Genomic DNA, 11,221 nt, shown 5'->3' with positions numbered 1-11,221 from the left:
GAGCGCCTCTGCCCGGCCGCCCCGTCTGGGAAGAAGTGAGGAGCGCCTCTGCCCGGCCGCCCTGTCTGGGAAGAAGTGAGGAGTGCCTCTGCCCGGCCGCCCCGTCTGGGAAGTGAGGAGCGCCTCTGCCCAGCCACCCCGTCTGGGAAGAAGTGAGGAGCGCCTCTGCCCGGCTGCCCCGTCTGGGAAGTGGGGAGCGCCTCTGCCCGGCTGCCCCGTCTGGGAAGTGGGGAGCGCCTCTGCCCGGCTGCCCCGTCTGGGATGTGGAGAGCGCCTCTGCCCGACCATCCCATCTGGGAGGTCTACCACGGAGGCCAGAAGCAATGTGGGGGCTGGACGTGGTGGCTCACGCCTGTAGTCCCGGCGCTCTGGGAGGCCGAGGCGGTTTGATCACTTCAGGCTAGGAGTTCGAGACCAGCCTGGCCAACATGGCGAAACATATGAAAAATACAACAGACAAACCAACCAACCAACCCAGTGACAACAAAACAGGTCTACCCTGGAGTCATACTCTAATTTTTTCTATTTTCCTCCCTTTCTGATCCTTTATCCCACTTTCTTTTTCTTCCTCTTCCTTCTCCATCTTCTTTGTCAAATTGAGGATTGAGTTATTATCACTGATCCATACAAAGTCCCTCTCTCATTCATTTTCTTTAATTCCCACTCCCCATTTCTATTCCCCGTCTTCCCATGTGCAACCTTCCTAATATGTTTGATACGCATCTTTTTGTTTGTATGTACTTTTAGAAAATGTTTATTGTTTTGTGTGCAAAAAAAAAAAAAATTAATTAAAAAAAAAATTTTTGCTTTAATGGGCCAGGCGCAGTGGCTCACGCCTGTAATCCCAGCACTTTGGGAGGCTGAGGCAGGTGGATCATGAGGCCAGGAGACCAAGACCATCCTGACTAACGCGGTGAAACCCCATCTCTACTAAAAATAGAAAAAAATCAGCCGGGCGTGGTGGCGGGCGCCTGTAGTCCCAGCTACTCGGGAGGCTGAGGCGGGAGAATGGTGTGAACCCAGGAGGCGGAGGTTGCAGTGAGCTGAGATCGCACCACTGCACTCCAGCCTGGGCAACAGAGTGAGACTCCGTCTCAAAAAAAAAAAAAAATTTTGCTTTAATGTTGGTTTTGCCTTGTAAGAGCTTTTAAAATTTTGTATGTAGTCAACTTGATCACTCATTTTCTTAGTACTTTATTTATTTATTTTTGAGATAGAGTCTCACTCTGTTGCCCAGCCTGGAGTGCAGTGGCGTGATCTTGGCTCACTGCAACCTCTGCCTCCCAGATTCAAGTGATTCTCCTGCCTCACCCTCCCAAGTAGCGCTACCACACCTGGCTAATTTTTGTATTTTTAGTAGAGACGAGGTTTCACCATGTTGGCCAGGCTGGTCTCAAACTCCTGACCTCAGGTGATCTGCCCGCCTTGGCCTCCCAAAGTGCTGGGATTACAGGTGTGAGCCACTGTGCCCACCCACATTTTCTTAATACTTTTACATTTTGAATTACTGTTAGAAAGGTTTCTTTAACAACAGAGTATAGAGTAATTCACCTGTTTTCCTTTAGTACTTGTACATTTTCCTTTTTTACATTAAGTCTCTGTTCCAGTTGGAGTTTATCCTGGTGTTCGTATATATAATAAACTCAGTTTTATTATTTTCCATATGACTATCACATTATTATTATATTATTATTATTATTTGTGTGTGTGTGTGTGTGTGTGTGTGTGTGTGTGAGAGATAGGGTCTCACTGTGTCACCCAGGCTGGAGTGCAGAGAGCTCACAGCTCACAGCAACCTTGATCTCCTAGGCTCAAGTTATCCTCTCACCTCAGCCACTGGAGTAGCTGGGACTACAGGTGTGTGCCACCATAGCCAGCTAATTTTTGTGTAGAGCCAGGGTCTCGCTATGTTGCCCAGACTGGTCTTGAACTCCTGGGCTCAAGCGATCTGCCTGCCTTGGCCTGTCAATGTGCTGGGATTTCAGGCATGAGCCACTGCACCTGGCCACATTGCATTATTTTAATACTACTACTTTTTTTTTTCTTTGAGATGGAGTTTCGCTCTTGTTGCCCAAGCTGGAGTGCAATGGTGCTATCTTGGCTCACTGCTACCTCTGCCTTCCTGGTTCGAGCCATTCTCCAGCCTCAGCCTCCCGAGTAGCTGGGATTACAGGCATGTGCCACCATGCCCAGCTAAATTTTTTTGTATTTTTAGTAGAGATGGAGTTTCACCATGTTGGCCGGGCTGGTCTCAAACTCCTGACCTCAGGTGATCCACCCACTTCGGCCTCCCAAAGTGCTGGGATTACAGGTGTGAGCCACTGTGCCCAGCCTGATACTACTTCTTTTAAAGTTCATCATGCTCACAATGATTTCAGATACTGCCCTTATCATATATCATATTTCTGTACACAGTTGAATCTATTTCTGTATTTTCTGTACTATTCCATTGGTCTGACTTGTCACTTCATTTGACAATATCATTCTTTTTTAAAAAAAAATCATTTATTTATTTATTTTGCATTATTTTATTTTATTTTATTATTATACTCTAAGTTTTAGGGTACATGTGCACAATGCGCAGGTTTGTTACATATGTATACATGTGCCATGTTGGTGTGCTGCACCCATTGACTCGTCATTTAGCATTAGGTATAACTCCTAATGCTATCCCTCCCCCTCCCCCCACCCCACAACAGTCCCAGGAGTGTGATGTTCCCCTTCCTGTGTCCATGTGTTCTCATTGTTCAATTCCCACCTATGAGTGAGAACATGCGGTGTTTGGTTTTTTGTCCTTGTGATAGTTTACTGAGAATGATGATTTCCACTTTCATCCATGTCCCTACAAAGGACGTGAAATCATCATTTTTTATGGCTGCGTAGTATTCCATGGTGTATATGTGCCACATTTTCTTAATCCAGTCTATCATTGTTGGACATTTGGGTTGGTTCCAACTCTTTGCTATTGTGAATAGTGCCGCAATAAACATACGTGTGCATGTGTCTTTATAGCAGCATGATTTATAGTCCTTTGGGTATATACCCAGTAATGGGATGGCTGGGTCAAATGGTATTTCTAGTTCTAGATCCCTGAGGAATCGCCACACTGACTTCCACAATGGTTGAACTAGTTTACAGTTCCACCAACAGTGTAAAAGTGTTCCTATTTCTCCACATCCTCTCCAGCACCTGCTGTTTCCTGACTTTTTAATGATGGCCATTCTAACTGGTATGAGATGGTATCTCATTGTGGTTTTGATTTGCATTTCTCTGATGGCCAGTGATGATGAGCATTTTTTCATGTGTTTTTTGGCTGCATAAATGTCTTCTTTTGAGAAGTGTCTGTTCATGTCCTCTGCCCACTTTTTGATGGGGTTGTTTGTTTTTTTCTTGTAAATTTGTTTGAGTTCATTGTAGATTCTGGATATTAGCCCTTTGTCAGATGAGTAGGTTGCGAAAATTTTCTCCCATTCTGTAGGTTGCCTGTTCACTCTGATGGTAGTTTGTTTTGCTGTGCAGAAGCTCTTTAGTTGAATTAGATCCCATTTGTCAATTTTGGCTTTTGTTGCCATTGCTTTTGGTGTTTTAGACATGAAGTCCTTGCCCATGCCTATGTCCTGAATGGTAATGCTAGGTTTTCTTCTAGGGTTTTTATGGATTTAGGTCTAACATGTAAGTCTTTAATCCATCTTGAATTAATTTTTGTATAAGGTGTAAGAAAGGGATCCAGTTTCAGCTTTCTACATATAGCTAGCCAGTTTTTCCAGCACCATTTATTAAATAGGGAATCGTTTTCCCCATTGCTTGTTTTTGTCAGGTTTGTCAAAGATCAGATAGTTGTAGATATGCGGCATTATTTCTGAGGGCTGTGTTCTGTTCCATTGATCTGTATCTCTGTTTTGGTACCAGTACCATGCTGTTTTGGTTATTGTAGCCTTGTAGTATAGTTTGAAGTCAGGTAGCATGATGCTTCCAGCTTTGTTCTTTTGGCTTAGGATTGTCTTGGCAATGCGGGCTCTTTTTTGGTGCCATATGAAGTTTAAAGTAGTTTTTTCCAATTCTGTGAAGAAAGTCATTGGTAGCTTGATGGGGATGGCATCGAATCTATAAATTATCTTGGGCAGTATGGCCATTTTCACGATATTGATTCTTCCAACCCATGAGCATGGAATGTTCTTCCATTTGTTTGTATCCTCTTTTATTTCATTGAGCAGTGGTTTGTAGTTCTCCATGAAGAGGTCCTTTACGTCCCTTGTAAGTTGGATTCCTAGGTATTTTATTCTCTTTGAAGCAATTGTGAATGGGAGTTCACTCATGATTTGGCTCTCTGTTTGTCTGTTATTGGTGTATAAGAATGCTTGTGATTTTTGTACATTGATTTTGTATCCTGAGACTTTGCTGAAGTTGCTTATCAGCTTAAGGAGATTTTGGGCTGAGACAATGGGGTTTTCTAGATGTACAGTCATGTCATCTGCAAACAGGGACAATTTGACTTCCTCTTTTCCTAATTGAATACCCTTTATTTCCTTCTCCTGCCTAATTGCCCTGGCCAGAACTTCAACACTATGTTGAATAGGAGTGGTGAGAGAGGGCATCCCTGTCTTGTGCCAGTTTTCAAAGGGAATGCTTCCAGTTTTTGCCCATTCAGTATGATATTGGCTGTGGGTTTGTCATAGATAGCTCTTATTATTTTGAGATACGTCCCATCAATACCTAATTTATTGAGAGTTTTTAGCATGAAGCGTTGTTGAATTTTGTCAAAGGCCTTTTCTGCATCTATTGAGATCATGTGGTTTTTGTCTTTGGTTCTGTTTATATGCTGGATTACATTTATTGATTTGCGTGTGTTGAACCAGCCTTGCATCCCAGGGATGAAGCCCACTTGATCATGGTGGATAAGCTTTTTGATGTGCTGCTGGATTCGGTTTGCCAGTATTTTATTGAGGATTTTTGCATCTATGTTCGTCAAGGATATTGGTCTAAAATTCTCTTTTTTGGTTGTGTCTCTGCCCGGCTTTGGTATCAGGATGATGCTGGCCTCAGGAAAGAACTAGAAAAGCAAGAGCAAACACATTCAAAAGCTAGCAGAAGGCAAGAAATAACTAAAATCAGAGCAGAACTGAAGGAAATAGAGACACAAAAAACCCTTAAAAAAAATCAATAAATCCAGGAGCTGGTTTTTTCAAAAGATCAACAAAATTGATAGACCGCTAGCAAGACTAATAAAGAAGAAAAGAGAGAAGAATCAAATAGATGCAATAAAAAATGATAAAGGGGATATCAGCACTGATCCCACAGAAATACAAACTATCATCAGAGAATACTACAAACACCTCTACGCAAATAAACTAGAAAATCTAGAAGAAATGGATAAATTCCTCGACACATACACCCTCCCAAGACTAAACCAGGAAGAAGTTGAATCTCTGAATAGACCAATAACAGGCTCTGAAACTGTGACAATAATCAATAGCTTACCAACCAAAAAGAGTCCAGGACCAGATGGATTCACAGCCGAATTCTACCTGAGCTACAAGGAGGTACTGTTACCATTCCTCCTGAAATTATTCCAGTCAATAGAAAAAGAGGGAATCCTCCCTAAAAAAAATCATTATGAGACAGAATCTCACTCTGTTGCCCAGGCTAGAGCACAGTGGTGTGATCATAGCTCACTGCAACCTCGGCCTCCCAGGTACAAGGGATCCTCCTACCTCAGCCTCCTGAGTAGGTGGGACTACAGGCACGTGCCACCACACCCGGCTAATTTTTTTTTTATTTTTGGTAGAGACAGGGTCTCACTATATTGCCCAGGCTGGTCTCAAACTCCTGGGGTTAAGCCATCCTCTTGCCTCAGCCATTCTTTTTTTCATTTTTACTTTTTTTATTTTTGGCTGGGTGCAGTAGCTTACGTCTATAATCCCAGTGCTTTGGGAAGTTGAGGCATGAGGGTGGCTTGAGGCCAGGAACTCAAGACCAGCCTGGGCAACATAGCAAGACCCCATCTCTAAAAAAGAAAATAGAAATTTCATTGTGATATGTGATATTGTAAAATATATATTTGATCTTCAACCCTGTTTCCTGACATAATAACTCCTAAAATCTTAGGATCTCCAAAGTGATGTCTTTTTGTATGCTATTGATTGGCTTATGGCTGGCAGCTCCTAGGTAGCTTTAGGATAGGGATTAGTCACTGGAACAACCAAGGCAGGATTAGAGGATTGGGACTTTCTGCCCACCCCTCTCCCAACCTCCAGGGAGTGGAGAGGGGCTGAGAGTTAAGTTGATCACCTGTGGCCAGTGGTTTAATCAGTCATGCCCAAATAGTGAAGATTCCATCAAAACCCAAAGGGACAGCATTCAGAGATTTTCTAGACATCTGAACACATGGAGGTTCCTGAAGGTTGATGCACCTAGGGAGGGCATAGAAGCTCCAAGCGCCTTTCCTAATACTTCGTTCTATGCATCTCTTCATCTGTATCTTTTGTAATATCCTTTATAATAAACTAGTAAATGCCATTAAGTTTCCCTGGGTTCTGTGAACTGCTCTAGCAAATTAATCAAACCCAGAGAGGGGTCATGGGAACCCTAACTTGAAGCAGATCAGTCATAAATTCTGGCAGCCTGAACTTGTGAAGTCGGGCAGTCTTGTGGGACTGAGCCCTCAATCTGTGGGATCTGACAGTGTCTCCAGGGGAATAGTGTCGGAACGAAATTGGAGGACACCCTGCTGGTGACTGCTATAGAACTGATTGTCTTCTTGGTGTGTGGGAAAAACCTCCACACAGTTGAGGACAGAAGTCTTCTGTGTTGATTGTTGTGGTGTGGGAGCAGAGGAGAAACTGTTTGTTTTTTTTTCCCACTCATGGTAAACTACACATAATGTGAAATTTACCATCTTAACTTCTGTACGCTACTTTTAGTGTACAGTTCAGTGGCATTAAATACATTCATAATGTGTGCAACCATCACCACCACCAGCATCTCCATAATTCTTTATCTCTTAAACCTGAAACTCTGTACCCATTAAACAGTAACTACCCATTCTCCCCTTCCCTTTAGCCCTGGCAACTACCATTGATGGTGCCATTCTTTCATGTATGGATGTTTTGTATGTTTCAATATCTGGTGTGGGTAGGTGCCCCGTCCCCAACCCCTGTTGCTTTTCTTTTTCATGGTTTTTCCTAGCTACTTGTGCTTGTTTGTTCTTTCCAATGAATTTCATCAGCAATTTTTGTAGCCCTGTAACAAAACTAGGTATTTTAATTGAGATGATGTTAAGTGTATTAACTTAGGGAGAACTGACGCCTCCGCAGTGATGTTCGGTCTTGCTAAGAACATGCTCTGTCTTTATATTTGCTCAAGCCATGTCTTGTGTCTTTCTGGAGTGCTTTAATGGTTTCCTCTTGTAGATACTGGATGTTACCAGTGTTAAGTTTATGCTTAGGTATTTTCTGTATTTTTAGACAATTACAAAATATTTTATAATTGTAAATATCGTTTACATTATATCTTATTCTATAATTATGGTTTGTGTTTGTATATATGAACACTGATTTTTATCTGTTGATTTTATAATGTGCCCTTTACTACTTATCTTACAGTTTTTTCCAGATGTATTCTTGTATCATCTGTAAATTGAGATAGATATTTGCTCTTTTTGGCCAACTATCTGTAGGGTCCCTAGTTTCTCTGTCTCTCTATCTCTCTCTTAAGTCAAAAATGGTTGCTGGCTTTAGGCATTTGACTGCAAAATGTCAATATTTGTTTTTATTTTTTAAATCAAATTAATTGATATATAACTCATACATGCAGAAAATTTATGCTTTTAAGGTTTACAGTTTTAATCAATTTTGAGAAACTTGTGTAATCATGTTGCTGCTACTGCATTCGAGATATAGGATATTTCTATCACTGGCCAGGTGGCTCATGCTTGTAATCCCAGCATTTTGGGAGGCCAAGGTGGGTGGATCACTTGAAGCCAGGAGTTTGAGACCAGCCTGGCCAACATGGTGAAACCCCATCTCTACTAAAAATACAAAAAATTAGCCAGGTGTGGTGGCGGGTACCTGTAATCCCACCTATTCAGGAGGCTGAGGCAGGAGAATCCCTTGAACCTGGGAGGTGGAGGTTGCAGTGATCCGAGATCGTGCCATTGCACTCCAGCCTGGGCAATAAGAGCAAAACTCCGTCTCAAAAAAAAAAAAAGTTTCTATCACTCTTGTGACTGTTTGTATCAATACCTCTTCTAACCTTCAGTTCCTGGAAACCACTCATCTTATTTCTTTTCCTATAGTTTTACCCTTTTCAAAATACCATATAAATGGAATCATACTATATCTATATCCACATCTATATCTATATATCCTTTTGAGTCTGGTTTCCTTCACTTACATAATGTCTTAGAGATTCATCCATGTTGCTGCATGTATCTGTAGTTCCTTTTTTATTGCTGAATAGTATTCCATTGTGTGGATATGTGATATTTATCCATTCACCAATTGAGGATAATTGGGTTGTTTCTGGACTTTGGTGAGTAGAATAAAGCTGCTATAAATACTTGCATACAAGTTTTTTGTAGACATATGTTTTCATTTCTCTTGGGTAAATACCTTACAACGGGATTGCTGGGTTGTACATTGTGTGTCTAACTTTATAAGAAACTGCCAAATCACCTGTCAAAGTAGTTGCAGCTTTTTGTATTTCTGTCCACAGTGCATGAGAGTTCCAGTTGTCCCACATCTTTGCTAGCATTTGGTATCTTCAGCTATATTTTTCTTTAGTCATTTTCATTGTTGTGTAGGATAGATCTCATTTCTATTTTAATTTTATGACTTTGTTTTAAAACTTTGATAAAATACAAGGCTGAGTTGTCAACCAGGCCACTTTAGTCTAATGAATATTCATCTGAAACTTAGAAGGTGGGCTGTCACCTTGCTCACTTGTCCCTACACCCAGCACAGTGGGCTTGAGAATTCTTAACCACCTAAATCAAAACCAACCATTGACCAGTAACCAAGGAAGGCCACTTATCTTTTGTTTATTTGGAAGGAAAAGAGTATTTTTATGGAACTTACCCATATTTTCAAAGCAAACTAGCAGTTACTCCATTTTAATGAAAATATAGCTTAAAAATGGTGTCTTCTTTTCTTTGTATGTCTAAGAAGTTTGCAAGTTTTTCTTAAGCTTGCCATATCAACATGAAATGATGTCAAATTTCTACTGATTTGCACAGGGAAACAATGAAGAGTCGTTATATGGAACTCTATGACCTTAATAGAGACTTGCTAAATGGATATAAAATTCGCTGCAACAATCACACAGAGCTGTTGGGAAACCTCAAAGCAGTAAATCAAGCAATTCAAAGAGCAGGTCGTCTGCGGGGTAAGTCTCTTTTCGTAACACTGCACTTTCATCTATAATGTTTTTGGTGGAACTCATTGAAATGATGGTGGTAGCATCCAATAATTCATACTGGGGCTGAAAGTAGCATACCTTTCACACTCCAGGGCTAGCACCAGTCACTTGTGTTTCAGTCAGTCAGCCTGGTGTTTGGCTTTAGTCTCTGGACTTCAAACGGAAAGAAAACCTTCAGCTCCCTTTCTTAGATCTTCCTGCATCCTCTAAAGAAAAACCTACTACTATATATAACCCAAAGGAAATATATAAACATTATATATATATAAAAAACCATCAAGGCCCAATTAGCAAAAAAGAGACTGAAAATTAATGCTAAGTGTCTAACTTAAAAATTTAGAAAAAGAACAATAGGATAAACCCAAGGAAGCAGAAATATAGCCAGAGATTTATACCTGAATTCTGCTGTTTTGGGTCGATGCTTTGACTTCTTTAGAAATAATCTTTGCTAGGTGAGTAGGAGCTTTGATCCTTTTCTGTAAAACCGACTGTTGGTTTCTAGGTTTGAGACAGTCTCTAAGTCAGTTTTTTCAATAATTCTCTCACCAAGTTTTTTTTTTAGGGAATGGTAAGATAAATTAGTTATATTTCACATATAACTCTTTTCCCTCCTGGTTTTATGTTGTTTTAAAACTGACCTCTAATTTCATAATTTCATGTCTAACAATCTTTTGGTTCCTGATGTTTCTTCTCATGCAGTTGGAAAACCAAAGAACCAGGTGATCGCTGCTTGTCGGGATGCAATTCGAAGCAATAACATCAACACACTATTCAAAATCATGCGAGTGGGGACAGCTTCTTCATAGGAGAGGGAAATACAGGTCATGAAGTTCCTGGCAAAGATTTTCTGTTAAAAACCTATGCTGGTTTGCTTTGGATCACACCCTGGTGAACCCTGGGTGCTAAGAATGAAAATAACCTTGGTTAGTTGTACAAATTAAAGACAAAGAACTACATGTGAAGATAGATTTGCTTTCTATTTTTAAATCAGTAGTACTGTTGCTGAATAATACTAGGTTTGTATGGAATAGGATGAATGCTTTTGAAGTATTAGGGCTTCAGAGTCCAATTTTTGCTTATTTATGGTATATAAATATTTTTTTCTTGAAATTGCAATTGAATTTGTACTTTTCAAATAGATTATCTACTTTTTCATTAAAATGTAAAGATGTTAAACTTTGTGTTGATTGATTATAAAATCACCACCAAATCAGAATTGCCCATTTGTATTTTGTAGAGAAAAACAAAAATGTGGGCTGGGCGCAGGGCTCATGCCTGTAATCCAGCACTTTGGGAGGCCAGGGCGGGCGGATTATAAGGTCAGGAGATCGAGACCATCCTGGCTAACATGGTGAAACCCCATCTCTACTAAAAATACAAAAAATTAGCTGGGCATGGTGGCACTCACCTGTAGTCCAAGCTACTTGGGAGGCTGAGGCAGGAGAATTGCTTGAACCTGGGTGGCAGAGGTTGTAGTGAGCCGAGATTGCACCACTGCATTCCAGTCTGGGCGACAGAGCAAGACTCCCGTCTCAAAAAAAAAAACAATGTTTGGACTGAGCTCTGTGGCTCACACCTGTAATCCTAGCACTTTGGGAGGCCAAGGCAGGTGGATCCCCTGAGGTCAGGAGTTTGAGACCAGCCTGGCCAACATGATGAAACCTGGTCTCTACTAAAAATACAAAAAATTAGCCAGGTTTGGTGGTGGACACCTATAATCCCAGCTATGCGGGAGGCTGAGGCAGGAGAATTGCTTGAACCCAGGAGGTGGAGGTTGCAGTGAGCAAGATTGCACCACTGCACTCCA

The 11,221-nt window shown here is 41.1% G+C and overlaps 1 protein-coding gene across 2 annotated transcripts in view; it reads left to right on the top strand.

The window, feature by feature from the left end:
• BBS2 (Bardet-Biedl syndrome 2) overlaps positions 1-10,619 on the top strand; it is a 46,124-nt gene extending 35,505 nt beyond the window's left edge. For both annotated transcript variants that reach the window (XM_032157382.2, XM_058441005.1), the window contains exons 16-17: positions 9,233-9,381; positions 10,114-10,619. In XM_032157382.2, coding sequence (XP_032013273.1) covers positions 9,233-9,381; positions 10,114-10,220 — 256 coding nt within the window. In that variant the 3' untranslated portion in view covers positions 10,221-10,619. The remainder of the gene's footprint in view (positions 1-9,232; positions 9,382-10,113) is intronic.
• The last annotated feature ends 602 nt before the right edge of the window (positions 10,620-11,221 follow it).

The sequence above is a fragment of the Hylobates moloch genome, unplaced genomic scaffold, assembly GCF_009828535.3.
Source record: "Hylobates moloch isolate HMO894 unplaced genomic scaffold, HMol_V3 SCAFFOLD_6, whole genome shotgun sequence".
Classification (NCBI taxonomy): Eukaryota; Metazoa; Chordata; class Mammalia; order Primates; family Hylobatidae; genus Hylobates; species Hylobates moloch.
This window is presented reverse-complemented; position numbering and strand designations above follow the sequence as displayed.